Source organism: Dipteris shenzhenensis, chromosome 6 (assembly GCF_047967505.1).
Source record: "Dipteris shenzhenensis isolate YYH24624 ecotype China chromosome 6, Dip_SZ_1.0, whole genome shotgun sequence".
In the NCBI taxonomy this organism is placed as follows: Eukaryota; Viridiplantae; Streptophyta; class Polypodiopsida; order Gleicheniales; family Dipteridaceae; genus Dipteris; species Dipteris shenzhenensis.
Window position 1 is genome coordinate 4668927 of NC_141601.1, and position 16654 is coordinate 4685580.

The 16654-nt window shown below is 41.4% G+C and overlaps 1 protein-coding gene across 2 annotated transcripts in view; it reads right to left on the minus strand.

The window, feature by feature from the left end:
• Window positions 1–11044: 11044 nt before the first annotated feature.
• The window catches only part of TRANS11 (translocase 11), a 40865-nt gene continuing 35255 nt past the window's right edge, over window positions 11045–16654 (minus strand). For both annotated transcript variants that reach the window (XM_087375695.1, XM_087375696.1), the window contains exons 5-6: window positions 11718–11926; window positions 11045–11555 (exon numbers count right to left, since the gene is read on the minus strand). In XM_087375695.1, the coding sequence (XP_087231821.1) occupies window positions 11352–11555; window positions 11718–11926 (413 nt within the window). In that variant the 3' untranslated portion in view covers window positions 11045–11351. The remainder of the gene's footprint in view (window positions 11556–11717; window positions 11927–16654) is intronic.

The window sequence follows — 16654 nt, forward strand, 5'->3', positions numbered from 1 at the left end:
ATTAAATCCTCAGAAAATGCAATTGATGGTATGGCCCTTGAGGGGTCCCCTTTAGGGGCAAGGTCCATATCAACATGCCATTTCTATCTAGTGGCATCTTGAATATTGTATAATGCACGTAGATATGGCCCTTGCCCCCAAATGGGATCCCTTAAGGGCCATATCGTCAATTACATTTTGCTTGGTTGCACAACGGAATACATTTTCCTTGGTACACAAATATATAGCTCAAAAAACCAGCATGGTGGCTTTCATAGATTTCCTCCTATAATATGTAAAAATAGGTAACGGAGCTATAATACCAAAAACTAGCATGGTGGTCTCTCCAAGACAATCTTAAATTCTAGGCGATGACAGGTGGTCACAGGCCAGAGACTACACTAAGGCGATGCTTAGAATGATAGATTGTGTCTCATTATTACGCCAAAGACCAGTGCGATGGTCTCTCTAAGCCAATTTATAATTTGCATGGGCTGCGAGCAAAGAAGCAGCAAAAGGCTACATGATGACAGGTGGTCAAGCCAAAGAGTGCACTACGGCGATGTTCAAAATGATAGATTGCATCTAATTATTATGGCGGCAAGAACCAACTCTTTTCTAACTTAGTCTCTAGTTCCGATCACGGGAGTAGCACCTCTCTTTACCACCCAGCCAAACTGCCAAAGCTTCCAGCATGAGAGAGAGAACCATAACAAAAATCACGTAAAATCACAATTCTTCATTCACTCACAAGCCTTGACAGACCCCAATTCCCTAGATAGATCTAGATGCCACATGTCATCCATATAGGGCCTTTCTAATGCAACATTTCACCCCTCTCTTGGGATGCATTTAATTCCTTGCCCCTAGGCACATTCTTTGCACTAGGCCCCTGGTCTCAGATCTATCTAGTCCGGTGCTATCAGCCCTCACCTAGGACCTTGACATTAATCCCTCCCGATCATTTACATAAAGCGCAAACACATATATTACAAAGATAGATCCTATAAGGGAAATGTCGACTGATTCTTCCGAGGTCATGCTACCTCGGCTAGAGCGTAACATTGCAGCAATGGCTGCATGTGAGGTAGCTTGGTTACGAAAGCTACTTGCAGATATGGGACAGTCAGTTCATGCAGCAGTTGTCATTCATTGTGACAACATTAGCAGCATCATGCTTGCTAATAACCCAGTTTATCATGCTAGAACGAAGCACATTGAGGTGCATTATCACTTTGTGAGAGAGAAGGTTCTAGCTGGTAAGATTGATCTTGTCTATGTCAGCACTGAGGAGCAGGTGGCTGATATTTTTACGAAGGCATTGGGTACCGAGAAGCTTCGCAGATTTAGGAGCTTGCTTGGTGTACGTGAGATGGATTTGAGCTTGAGGGGGAGTGTTGAGATATCAAGCTCTACCCCCGATATATTACAGAATGGCACTGGTGGCAGTCTCATTGGTGTTAGTCACATAGAGAACCATAGCAATATAAGTAGATTGGGAGTGGTGCCATGCTAAACTAAAAGATTTATGCATGATATTTTTTATACAATGGTACCAGTGCCATTCTCTAGAAACTCCCATAGATTAGGATGGCACGTGTGCCATTCTCCATGAACGTTCAATGAGTAGATAAAAGTGGGAATTTACAAAGCTATGGGGGCTACCACTATCCACAAGAATATAGCCATCTCTACTTGGTACCTTCCCATCTGTTCACAAGATGTAAGGGATAAGATAATAAGTTCCACAGGGATAAGATAGTGGGTTAAATTCCAATGGACTTTATCACCTAGATTAAATGCATTATTATTATCATTCATCTCATCATCCTTTGAGATATCCTATCCACAATCATGGAAGCCCTCTACAACTCCATAATAATACTTAATTGAGCTTTGATAATGAGATGCATAGGAATTATTTTACCTTGGACCTTCAGAGCCATCCTAATCCATGAGAGTTTGTGAAGAATGGCACTGGTTCTAATCTCCACAATCTAAATTAGTTTGCCACTCTCATTCTATGTCTATGCTAGTGTTAAGAAGATTGGCAGTAGTGCCATGCTAATAGGGAAGATGGAAGCATATGTGGAACATTTATGCATAACATTTTTGAGACATTGGCCACAGTGCCATTATCCACAAACTCTCATGGATTAGAATGGCACTGGTCCCATTCTCTATCAGAATGGCACTTGTGCCAATCTCATTTGTGTCAGTCATGTAGAGAATCACATCAGTGCCCACCACTGAAGGTTAAATTGTAGAGAATTCTCCATGTGAGTTTGTACAAGATGACACTGGTGCCAATCTCATGCCATTCTCCATAATCTTAATTAGTTTACCAATCTCATACTATGTCAATGTTAAGCAGATTGGTAGCAATGCCATGCTAAAAGGGGAGATGGAGACACATGTGGGAACATTTATGCATGACATTTTTTAGACATTGGCCACAGTGCCATTATCCATAAATTCTCATGGATTAGAATACCACTGATGCCATTCTCTATGTGAGTTTGTACAAAATGGCAGTCATGCGAGTCTCATTGGTAATAGTCACATAGAGAATCACAGTAGTGCCCACTGAAGGTTAGATTTTAGAGAATGGCTTTGGTGCCATTTCTCATGTGACTAACACTAGTGAGATTGGCTATGGTATATATTGAAATGGAGATTGCAAGGAGAGATCCTATAACAACATATTCACATTAAAACATGTTAGGAGTAGATTGGTAGCGGTGCCATGCTAAAGTGCGCTAAACTAAAAGATTTATGCATGATATTCATGATGTGGAAGGAGAGAGGGACAAATACTACAAATGAAAACATGACACCAAAAATGTGTACATTGTTGGAAGTGGTATCAGGAGAGAGCAACTTTGAGGTCAATAAGGATGTTGGAATGAATGATGCAAGGAAGAAGAAAGAGATAATTGATACGCAAGAGAACATGCCACTAGAAAATGGGGACAACTACAAGCAACCTCATTGGCAATATATTTTTGGAAGTGGTGTCAAGAGCTAGCGAGTGTGAGGTCAACTCAGATCTTGGTGATGTTGGAATCAATGATGCTTAGAAGAAAGCAGAGACAACTACTAGACAAGAAAACATGCTATCAGAATTGTGGACAATTGCAAGCAACCTCAATAGCAATGCACTTTTGGAAGTGGTGCTAAGTGCTAGTGAATATGAGGTAAAATTGGATCTTCGTGATGTGCCAAACATAATTGAACACAGAGCACAAGGGAGCTTGGAGGAGTCAAGGTGTAGCAACTTTGTGGACAGTCCATATGTAATCCATCCAATTCCATCGTCCTGTGATAAGCCAAGGATGACTGCGATATTGGACTTGAATGGCTTACTATTAACACGTTGCTTGTTCAAATAACCAATACGCACGTCTATTATGTATGGCCACAATAGTTATATGGTTTTTTAAACCTAGGTGCATTAAATTTCTAAGGATCTTGTTACAAAAATTTAATGTAGGTATTTGATATTTGGTCAACAGCATTGGAGCATAATGTCATTGAAATGGTAGAAAATCTTCAAATATATGCAAAGGAAAATCTCCCTTTCTTCATGATATGGGCTCAACAGGGATGCTACTCTTATAGTAAGAGGAGGATAAATAGGCCTAAAAAGATTGATGTTGAGGCTATGTTCAAAGCCTTAGCAAAAACATCGAAGGCATTTGGATGTGATGCTAGGAGGACAATACTTATTGATGACTCTCCATACAAGGCTTGTATCAATCCTCCATCAAATTGCATATTTCCTCTTACATTTAATGTGCAAGACAATGAAGATAACATTCTACTAGGAGAGTTGATGCCTTACTTATGCTACATCTTGAAGAGGCCAATGATGTGAGTGTCATGATTGAGAGTAATCGTCGGTATGGGCAATTACTAGTGGTGGAGGGCCATAAAGATTTCAACCTCGTCCATGAAGTTCTTGAAGAATGGAGTGATCAAAGTCATCAATGGTCAATAACAAAATATAATACAGGAAAGCTTCCTCCTGTAGACCGACTAAGGGTGAGGGTTAGATCATGTGATAAAAGAGAATTAGAGGGCGCATTCCATATGCCAAGTCACGATGGTGGTGAATTCTTTCCTCAACTTAACATGTCACAAATAAATATGCTAAGTGCTCCACCAATCGATAGCATGAGTGCTATGCAAGCTTCTCATATGGCTATAGAACTAGGGTACAATTTAAGGTCTCTATATCAAGAAGCACATTGCTAAGGCCTTTCTAAAGAGACTTCTAAATGCATATTTTCCATGAAGGTACATGTGCCAAATTTTCATTTGATTTTGTCTCAAGTTATTGTAATGTTTTTTGGGCTAATTGGGTTGTCGTTTGTCATGCAAATAGATATAGTTTAAAATATTGTCTTAGTATGTATGTACCAGGACATGATCCACTTGGAACACCAAAGTTTCCTATCCCCATTAAGGAAGTCTTTCGGATTAAAAATGTGGATTTTGAGGTGCATGAGTCAACTATTATAGGCACTGGCCATAGCTTATATGTGCATGATTTCATTAAGAGAGGGACTACTATTCTCCATTATGGAGGTGAAAAATATGGATATCGAGATTGGAAAGAATTGTGTGAAGTTAGACCAAGGCTAAAGAAGTACTCTATCCAAGAGGACCCTTATGTTTCTATAGAGGATATGGTGTACATTGTTGGCGATGTTTGGCATTGTAGTGTGGCCGGGTTTATCAATAGCTGTAGAAATACAAATTCAAAGCCAAATGTTTGTTATGTATTTCCCCCTTATTTACCACCTTGGTCCATCTCCATGAGGAGACAATATGTTGCAGAATATGGATACATTTGTGTTGAAACTATAGACGATATATGTGCAGGAGAGGAGCTACTTGCAATCTATGATTTTTTATAAATGATATGTACTCACTTAAACATTCAATACTAGCCAATTCATTTTTTCTTACAAGTTGTAGACTTTGGGTCTTAACTTTTGTGTATGATTTTGTTAGCACTGCCCCGTTAGAAGCAAAGCTCTAGCTACTACAAACTTTCTATTTTTGAAGCCCTTTGAAAGCATAACAACAATCGTTATACTCAGCCTGTTGGGGGCAGTGCTCTAGGCACGTGTGTCTCTTGTTTACATAATGTGTCAACATAGTTAAGGCAATGATACATATTTCATATTAACACTTTGTGAATATTAAACACTTTGTCATTGCCTCATATCATTGCATCAAATATAATCTTGCATACCTCCACTTAGTCCAGGGCTTCTTGGGATATGGACACCATTGAGGGTGATGACATGACAGAAGATTCACATGAATAGGTATGGTTAAGGTAAGGGATACTACGGTGTTTATGAACACCACCAAGGTTCATGAAAAGATTCTCACTCCTTAAATTCTATTCATTTGGCAAGGTGTTTATAGACTAAAAATATATATACTTGGTACCATTCTCCTTGGCATAGAATTATCGAGGAATAGCAGTGGTTGGATTCTTCCCATTAAGTATATACTTTGACACAATGCATCTTTATTGCAACATGGTATGATCGATGAATCATTTGGATTAACCACCACTGACTCAGCGACGATGGTAGCTAATATTATAGGTATATGTTTGTTTAGTAACTAAATGCTAACTTGGGGGTCATTGTTTGCTTGGGTGTAGCCATTTTTGGTGAGGTTAAGGGACTTTTCTGTGTATGGGTATCTTGCATGACCCATAACTCAACGGAACTAAAAAAACTTTATCTTCAAGTTGTAGTGCACATTCCAAACTTGAACATGAGAGCAAAAAATTATGGAATAAGGATTTGGAATGAGACAATTAAAGCATTATAAGTGCTATGTTGCATGTGAAGCATGCATCCTGAAGACTATAAGATATAGCAATTTATTCAAAAGCATCAAAATTTTGTTCTATACATACATGCAACCAAGTAATCATTCTAAAGTACACTATGTGAGCACCCAAGGACACACCTAAATGAGATCATTATGCACGGGTTAATGGGCCTCCAATGTTGTGCTAAAGTGATGCATACCCATCTGAGGGCATGCTCCATAACTTTCTTTTGATTTGTTGAAAACCAAAACGGATTGAAATTTTGGAATCCAAACTATTAGGAATAGTGCATGGTGGTCCTAAAAGATTGATAGTTGTTGGTATTGGTATCTAGATTCACCCTAAAATGGAAGAAGTTTGGAAAAGTGCAATTTGTGGAAAGATTTTTTAATAAATCTAACACTACTTACAATTTTGAATTGTTTCTTTTTCCATGCACTTGCTTACTATATGGCTCATAAGCATGCCAAAGGTCAGTGCGTTTAATAATACAAAGCATCAGACCCAATAGCATGCCCTTTAGCCTATTTGTGTTTTGAAGCATTTTAGGCCACATTGCACTTGTTTGGGATATCCAATTCTGCTGACGTGTATCATTAGAGGGGGAAAAACCGACAGCTGAAATTTCACTACTCCCACGAATTTTGAATTTTCACACCTCCTGCCCATCAAATCTTGGAAGATTTAAGTACTTGCAACCTACCCCCACCTTGCAAACGCCCTGCAACTCGACATGACCTTGCACAGACTTTGGTTTGCCATTGTCTTCTTTCGGGTAAGTTGTCTTCTATTCTTTAAAATGGAAGAAGTTGGAAAAGTGCAATTTGTGGAAAGATTTTTTAATAAATCTAACACTACTTACAATTTTGAATTGTTTCTTTTTCCATGCACTTGCTTACTATATGGCTCATAAGCATGCCAAAGGTCATTGCGTTTAATAATACAAAGCATCAGACCCGATAGCATGCCCTTTAGCCTATTTGTGTTTTGAAGCATTTTAGGCCACATTGCACTTGTTTGGGATATCCAATTCTGCTGACGTGTATCATTAGAGGGGGAAAAACCGACAGCTGAAATTTCACTACTCCCACGAATTTTGAATTTTCACACCTCCTGCCCATCAAATCTTGGAAGATTTAAGTACTTGCAACCTACCCCCACCTTGCAAACGCCCTGCAACTCGACATGACCTTGCACAGACTTTGGTTTGCCATTGTCTTCTTTCGGGTAAGTTGTCTTCTATTCTTTGCTTGCCTCACCAGCTAGCTTCTCTGGGTGTATTCTGGATTGATCATGGCCATGGCGTCAATGGCAACGTGCAGCTCGCCATGGCTTTCAAGAGAAGCAGACAGAGGCTGAGAGACACGAAAGTCAAAAGGCTAGGTCAAGGCACAAGGAACAGAGTGTGGGTCGAGGAAAGCACTGGCACGGTATCGAATCGACAACAGAAGACACTTTTGCAACATCTACAAAGGGAGAAACAACGAGAACAAAGAAGATTCCTTACAGAGCAGCAGAGCAAGAAGCAGTTGTAGATGCACGCATTCAATCATTGCCGTCAGAGAGAAGAACACGAGTTGTGGTGTCACGATGGTGGGAGCATTCGAGGCAACAACATTAGGCCATTCAGGTAATTACAAGTCTCGAGTCTTCACAAGCTTTAGCTTGCACCCTAAAGTTTGTAGAGTAACAACCCTACCAACACCTCGGGAGATGCACGCCCAAGAGGCGATGCTCTCTAACCTGAGAAATGGCCTACAGAAAGTGAAAGGGGTGCACAGCTTAGATCAACTAGCTGCAAAGAGGGCAACATCAGCTATGTTGGTGTCCCCTGAAACAAAGGAGAAATGGCTTGGGCACACAATGTGAAAGATATTGTCAATCAAAAGGACCAATGTGGCTCCAGCGGTTGAATGTAGAGTAGAAGCAATGCACGATCATCCCGATTCGAGAAGTCTGTGGGCTTCAACAAAGTGCAAGAAAAGGAGAGACAGCCTAAGTGCGGAAGTCATTACTACAGTGTCGATGTTTTGGCATGAAAATACGAGAGTTTCTCCGAATAAAAAGGACATCTATAAGAAGCAAACAAAACGAAAGGTGTTTGAGGAGCACATCATACACATGCTACATACAATGCACGTCAGTCATGCCTAAACCAGCCCGGTGGTTGTTTGTGATTGAGCTTTGGGATAGTTTACTTGTTTCTTTTCTTAAACTAGGCTTGGACTAAATGTGATTGTCCTAAACCAGCCCGGTGGTTGGAACATCATGCAACCGTAGGTTGGTTCAGCTTAATCGCCAATGATGTGATTGTCCTAAACCAGCATGGTTAAACAAACATTAGTTGTTGTCCAACCCGGTGGCATGGCTAAGTAGAAATTAACAGCAATATATTTCACAACCTAGACCTCCACTATTTCACAACAATCCCTCCATGAATGGAAAGCCAAAAGAAAAGAGTGGTTTTTCTATTCCATAGGGATATCTAGTGCCTCTTCCCAAATGATTTCCATAAACCAACAAAAATCTAACAATTCTCCCAATGACGAGCTTTGATGGGTCTCCAGCCTCTCAAGCTAAGCTAAAACTTCATAGCATTATTGAGACTGCCTATCGAGAAAAGGAGAGGCTCCTCTCTCGATGCCTTGCCTCAATCCATTCCTAGTACTTGGGATCCTAATGCAAATACTTTATGTGAGCATTTTCATAGAGCCATAGCCTCCATAAATCTATGGGAATGTGACTTGGGTTAAGGTCTAGATACCATTTTAAAGCCATGGAACACTACTCCACATGACCTACAACCCTAACAAGTTGAAATGAAGAATACATATCTCCCATAGAGCTAGACAGCGTGTCCTCAGAATGAACATCAAAGATCAAGGCATCCCTGTCTGATTGTTGAAATCCTATGACCTAGAGTGGGATCCCTTTTCTAGTAAAGGCTCCTAGCCAAGTTGATCGAGAAAGACGCATGTCACTCAGAAGAACCCAATCCAAGGGTATCAATGCATCAATCTGTTGAATTCTTCCCCCGAGGTAACTTGGTAACTGGAATAAGTAATCATCTGAAAGCCTTTTGAAGACTTTCCAAGAACCCAAAGAGAAAACAGGATGGCTATCCCATCTTGACCACTGCATATAGTGAGAAGTAACAAAATGGTCGGACATGCTCATTTAGTATACTATCATCCTATCACAATCTCTTCCAAATCCTTATCATGAGGACGATCCACTTCAACCAACATCGACGTCTTCTTCGTGTTTTCTTCTTCCATTGCTAATGCCTTGTCCTTGGTCGTCTTCAACTGCTCATCTCATTGTTTCGTGTAGTAGAATTTCTCTAAGTGTCCCTCTTTCCCACAGTAATTGCATCTTCTAGTTTCACGTGCATTCTTCTTCTTCTTGTTAGTTGCAACATCCGCTCTATTGTCAAACAGTGGACTATTATTGCACTTTTCTTCACTCATCAGCATCCCTACACAATAGAGAAAATCCGAGCCATCATCAAGACGTAAACTATTTCTCCATATTGCTCCGTGGGTAGACTCCTCAATAAGATTGCCTTTGAATGCTTCATACGAACACCAAAAAGAGTCTCCAACTCTACCAATTCTCAACTGCGGTTGCTTTCACGTCAAGATGATGAAAGTAATCAAGTCCTAGAGCTCTTCCCATGAAGCCTATTACTTTCTCGTCTTTCTGCTCCCAAAGAGGTATCTTGTCAATGTCGTGAGAACGTTCTTTCAACTTCTTTTCCGTGCCATCCACTACACGCCACAATCCTTTTTGCATGAAAGCAAACGTGTGGCCGATTGCCATGATGCAAAATTTTTGCCATTGAAGTTTACCAGAATGACTCCATGTTTGTCTTTCTTGGAGGTATCCATCATCACAACCTCTGTGGATTAAGTAGAACTTGAAAGCACGCCTCTACTAGCACGTTGAGAAGACCTCGTCCTATGATCTCTTTTGCTTTTGCATTTCTTCACCACCAGAATACTTGTCCACTGCTGTATATCGTTCAGAGACATGCATGCACCACAAGGACACTTATCTCAAGGAAGTCGACAACCTTGCTTTGATACCAAGGACAGCTTTACCACCATATTGCATGCAATGTATTTAATCGAATGAACAAGCTAAAGAATATGTTTTAAGAACATAAGAATAAAGAGAGGGATCTGAGAGAATAACACATGAAGCACTTCTATTAATCCACTATGAGCGCAGCCCGACCAGGCTTGTAGCTCTTTACAAACTTGAAAGAGAAGGCCACGAAGGCTATTACAAACTTGAAAGAGAAAGCCACAAATACTCTATCACAAAGACTCTATCATCAACAAGCAAAAACTATAATTCGACCTCGTACTCCATGAATATATTCACCAAAGTGAACCGCATCTGCTCGTGATCACCAACAGCTCATGAACCGAAAAACTTTGCTAGTGTGGAGAAGTCAAGGGTCGCGTGCCCTCCTTGGAACTGTGGAGGTCGATCCTCATCACCACCTGGAGACTACAAGAATGACGATGACTCTCACAACCTCCCACTACATAGGAGTTTTACATGAAAGTCGCCATGTCGTCAACCATGCAAAACATCACATGCATGCAGATTTGAACCAATCACCAAGCTGCATGGAGGCAAGGCTATGCATGACATACGTCCATTGTCCCATAAGCCATGTTGGGAAATAATCTAGACTAGAGGATGAAACTGCAAGCAAGAATGAAACTGCAAGCAAGAAGAATAGTTTTTTTTCATCTGGCGCATGTCTAGTTAGACTTCTATATATAGCCAGGAGTTCTCAAGCATAACACCTTTCTTGTCAAAGATAAATTCACTGGTTCTAGTTCTTCTCGTTTCCTTTATGGTTTTCTTCATCCTGCCTGAATACACAATGCTTAAGATGCAAAGACTCGTCTACTCAGCTGGAAATTTTTAAATGAAAATAGTATATCATCAGCCACGACCCATATGCCAAAAAAACTTGTGTCCAAAGTTTTGTTATGCTAGCTATCACAATTGGGCTATAGCAGTCCCATTTTGCCACTCATTATTAAAGGTTTTCTTCCTTGCAGGTTGTACCATTTAGTCCATGTTAAAATATGTCTCAACATAACATTAACCGTCTTCAACGACAAAACGGCTAGCATAAAATCTAAAACATGTAGCTGAGATTTTCACTTCTTACTTCCTTCGGATGAAATGGTCCGATTTTGCAACTCTACTGAAAGGTCTGAACCTGGGCTGTAGGATAAATTCAGTAATTGCTGTACTATGCTAACCATACATGATACCATTAAGTGATAGTAAAGAAAAATGTCACCACTTACTCAACATAACTGAAGCAGGAAATAATCAAATCCGATAAACTTCCATTGAAACGGCTTCATGTCTTCAAAACCATCCAACTAGACAATGATTGGCATCGAAGCTCTCATTAACAGTCTTTTAAAAACTGATGACATCAGCCATCAAAACCTGCCTTTTTATGAATGCAATTTCAGCCTCCAACTAAGCCACTTCCAGATATTATTAAGCCAAGATAGCCACCAAGCAAAGCCAATAAACAAGCAATAATGTAAGCACCAGCAACAATGGTGGGCTCCTTGACACCTGCAAGCTCAAAATGGTGATGCAGAGGAGCCATTCTGAACAATCTTCGGCCCACTCCATAGATCTTTTTGGTAACTTTGAAATAGAAAACCTGTTCAGCCAAATGAACTTTTGATCAGCAGAAGCTGCGTGTCAGAAAACAATGGGCTGGTGGATGCAGCTGCTGGATGCTGACTAACAAACGACAACATAAAGCATGACATGATGTTTCTAGATATCGACATTAGTAGTAAAAGCAAGTTGCGAGCTCCACCTGAAGCATTACCGACACTGTTTCCACAAAGAATACACCAGAGATGATGAAAAGTGGCAGAAACATGCCGGTGCATGCAGCCATGGCTGCTAGCGCTCCGCCCAATGCTAATGAGCCAGTATCTCCCATAAAAACTGCTGCTTTGTGATGGTTATGGACCAAAAAACCAACACAGGCTCCAGCCATTGACACTCCAAAGATTCCAACGACTGTCATCAAAGGCATCAAAGACCAACATAGAAAACCTTAGAATGTGTTTAATCACTACATAATCGTACACTTGCCAAAACTAAGCATTGAACGATAAAGCCATGATTTCCTTGTTAACGGAAACTAATGGCCTTTTCTAGCATTGAAAGGTGGTATGATGGTGAGTGTAAGGCAATTAGGCAGCATTGGCATTCTGAGACCAATCAAAAGTCCCCCTGAAAAAGAGTAGACACACTAGCGTTTTGAGATGAATCAAAAGCACCCCTAAAAAATAGTAGACACAGGTAGAGAGTACCAATACTGGTGGCATAAGAAATGACCGTTTCTTGCCAGCGGCGAACAGAGACTCTAAAGCATCCTCTACAGTAGTGATTTGAAGGAGTTCTAGATGAAACTTCTAGAAAGAAGTCACCATGCCTCACCCAAGACCTTTCTCTCTTGAAGAGTTACGCCCATAGCTTATACAATATTGCCAATCAGCCCTCCACAAGAGGTTTTGGATGTCCCTCATCTTGGAAGAAAGTCATCAAGAAGCTTCAAGATGGCAAAGCCAAGGACCATGAAGGCCTCCAAGACTTCTGGTTGAGAGGTACTTGCACCAATTCACCAAGCTGTTTAATGAAGCTCTCTATACAAGTTTCCCATAGCTTGGACCGCTGATACTGTTAAAACTTAGAAATCTAGGAGCTGGAAATTCAGGAAAGGCACTCAAGACACAGCAGCAAGCATGTGGAAATGAGAGAGACAAGATATCACACAATAACACCAGCTTCTATTAATCGTGAAGAGAATACAAATGCAAAGATGCAGGCTTACTCAGCAGTCTCTTACACACACACCCAATGAGATACGCAAGGCTTGTAAATAGCCAAGGAGAGGAATCCACCGACCTTTCACTTAACTACTCCACCTTCCCTAGATCAATTCCACCGTTGCCCCAAATCAAGGAGGTGAATACGGCTGATTGCCACGCAGCATGGCCACCTACACATCCACATGTCAATAGCCTAGCACAAAACTAAAAAACCTTAGACAGCCCACGTCACCTAGTCACACATACATAGACCCATTGCGATTGGATGCTATAATCATCAATTTCTCAACATCTCTCTTGATCAAGCATCCATACCATGCAAGGCCTATCCTGACCAAGGAACCGCTAAGGACTCGCTAAAAACTCACTAAGACCAAGATGCCCACTAGCTTACTGTAGATACAAAGCTTATCAAATTTAGATACAACACATGTAGCATGCTGCCACTCATGCCATGTTGATGAAGTAAATCACTAAGAATTTGTTTGACCACGAAGGAGTGTAGAACCACATAGTCTAGAGAATACTTCAGCATTCACAAGATTGGCTTCATGCTTGGCTGAAGATTTAGCATCTTCATGATTGAGGTTCTTGTCTCGCTGCTTCTTCCGATAGTCCATGATGACATGTCCAGATCGTTTTCAATAGTGGCACATGAGAGGCTTTTTCATGAAGAGAGCTTGCGCACTTGTATGTTTACTCTCTTCATCCTTTAAAGAGTTTGCACTTTTCTCTCTCTCTTTGCCATTCTCCTTCCTTGAAGTGATCTGTATCTCCTCCAAGACAAGGGCAGCAGCAACATCACTAAGAATAAGGCGCTACATAGGATACACGCCTCAAGCATGATGGCAAGAAGAACAAACACATCTTCTTCACTTACAATCACCCTAGCACCAGCAAGTTGATCCACCAAGGCACCAAGGCTGGCAAGATGTTTGGCTACCTTCATTCCTTTGTTCATTTCAAGACAATATAATTTTTTTCAAAGGAACAACCAAGAGGCAGCATTCACTTCATTAAACATCGTTGAAGACGCTCCCATGCTTCATGTGAAGAGTCCACACAAGTTACTTGAGCAATTTGAGAGTACACCAATCTGGATACAATGAAAGCAAGTGCCTTCATGTCCATGGTCTCACAGGTTGCCACATCTTTTGGTCGACGTGCTGATGGCAACTCCAAATACTATTCCCCACGTATCTTGCTCGATCAAGCTCATCTTCATCTTCACAGACTATGTATGGTACTTTGATCTATCAAACCGATTCTTCTTGTCGAGTATTTTCCTTGGAGGATCCACGAACCTTGCCTAGCTAATCACCAAGATGATGCTTGTTGCGAGTAGAGGAAACCACAAAGTAATTGTTATGAACAAGATATAAATCCTCAGAGTAGAACCTTATAGACCAGTGGCGGTTACTCATGTGTTGTGGGGATCTTGCCGATACACTGACAAGGTACTCCCTCCAAACGACTTTGGATAAAGATCAATGCGAGCAAATGTCATCCACTGGTGTTACTCTAGTGAATCCCAGTTTGTTGCAATCATGAATCCATAGGAGAAAAAGGGGGAGGGGGGAATGGAGAAGGGAGAGGGAGTATGCAAGGAGAAGGAGAAGAAGGAAGAGAACATGGCATTCACGAAGGGCATGCAAAGGAAATAGAACACGCTTCAAGAGATGAAAGAGAGCTTGTATTGCAATGAGAGCATACAACAAGTGAGGACCAAAGTCAACCATTTGGCCTTTTATACATGCCACTTTTTGAAGGGAGGGCCAACCCTCTTCTCTCTACCACTCTCTTTCTTCATGCTTTACAATCATCTTAGACCCATCTGGGTTCAAGACAAAATCCTACTGCTGAGAATACATCGGAAGGTATCAAAATGTGGCGGTCTCAACCAATGTGGTCAACATGTTCTCTAGAAACAAAGAGATGCCTTTCTTTGATCGGAATCAGCTGAGTCAAATGAGTACGAAACAAGAACCACATCACCTGGAATGTTTTTGCGCTGCATGCATTTACCTTGGAGTTGTCACAAACAGAAACACCAATCTCAGTGAGTAGAAGTAAGGTATAACCACATACAAAACCTTTGTTTACAGCTATCACAGTCCAAAATTAACACAGAGAGGCATCACACAAAGATGCATGATTAATGTAAAGCAGTAGCTGAAATGGATATGCAATTCTTTTCAACTATTGGAAAATATATAACATCTCGAAGAGAGATCAGATCACCAGATGCTGAAGTAAGCTCACCCTGGCCAATACTTTTTACAGCATAATTAGCATTATTGGCACAAGTTACAATGCCCTCATATGTGCACCGTTTAAAAACGAGCTAAACACAGGCGCGACCAGATGTCTCTCCCTACTAAAACGGCAGTGCAAGACTGGTGGTGACCTGCGCGTGTAGGAACAGTGCCCTGTTGGTGGTGCCTTGCCTGCGAAAATGGCAAGGCAGGTCACCACTCAGCTCAGAGCTGAGCAAGCCCAGTCAGAAAGAAGGTGACAACCACTAAGACATGACCCTGAGGAAGATGACGACCAGCAAGGACTCCTAGGTAGAGAGAGATGCTGGGCAGAATCAATAGACTGCTTTGATACCACTGCTAGGAACCAGTGAGGCTAGAGACCAAAGTAGGAACAAAACATAGGTAGATTGCAAGGCTGAATTAAGTGAAAGGCCATAATAATAGCTAACCCTAGTGCTAGGGTTAGGACCAATAATCCTAAGATCATACGTTGATTAACTAGACTAGGTGTCCCAAATGAACTGAAATCTAGAACTGCCAGTCCCAGGCCTACAAGGGTATACTAGGGCTAGGTCTAACATGAAATCACTGTGGCAGTCCTTTGTATGTTGCGTGAGGAACCAAGTCCACCGGACAGCTGAGAATGGATAAGGTCTGGGCACAGAGAGGCTCCCGCAGTAATCGAGGCTCCCGTGGCATGAAACCCATGATAAAGCCATGATGTTAGTCAGTCTATGTGGTCTATTATGGTTTCTTGGAAGTGGCTTTCTGTCGGACAAGTGCCATTGTTACCCCATCGACAGTGTCCTTGGTTTGGTGAACATGGAGGCAAGATCCCCAAGTGCGCATCAACACATTGGTGGGTCTGTCGTACCTCCAACTTTGGGCCTCAACTACGTCATTTCCCTAGGGACTGTTGGTCCATGCTATCTGAATGGAAAAATGTTGTAATCACCCTCCTGTTGGAGACTAGTTGAGATCCCTTATCTCATCTGTGTGCCTTGAGCAGCTGGTTTCTCTATCATACAACCTTATGAATGAAGATTGCTCAACATCTTTGGCAGTGGTGATGGACGCAGATCTCATAGTTTACATGGCATTTGAAAGCAAAGGGCTTCTCTAACTCAATCTCCTATAGATCACATAAAGTGCACATTCAGCCCTCTCTAGGCATCCCCTCAAAATGTCTAGTCTCAATGGGTAATTGGTGTGAGGAAACTTAAAACTGCCAATCGAAATCCTCAGAGAGGGGGGGAGGCGGATCACGTGTGTAGCTTGGCGGGTCAATGAAGCCCTTCTCTGATATTCGTAGACAATTATCTCTATAGAAGCTGAGCTTCATAGGAAGCTCGCTAGGAACTAACTAAGTCTTGCATGTGTGTAGCTGTATGAGATCGTCTCGAATGCCCTAGTTAGCCTCGTGATAGGTGAGCGGAATAGAAGCAGACTCAAGGCTATATTGAAGCAATCTGTCTGCATGGAGTCCCAGATTCGCAAACCATCTATAAGTATAGGCATACCAACACCTTAGATCATCCTTAGCTGCTACTGTTGTTATGTCCACGTATGGACACATGGCTAGCGTTACAAAGGCCAAGTTAACCTATGGTCCATATTCTAACCTTGGGACAGTTAGGACACACGGTACCCTTTGT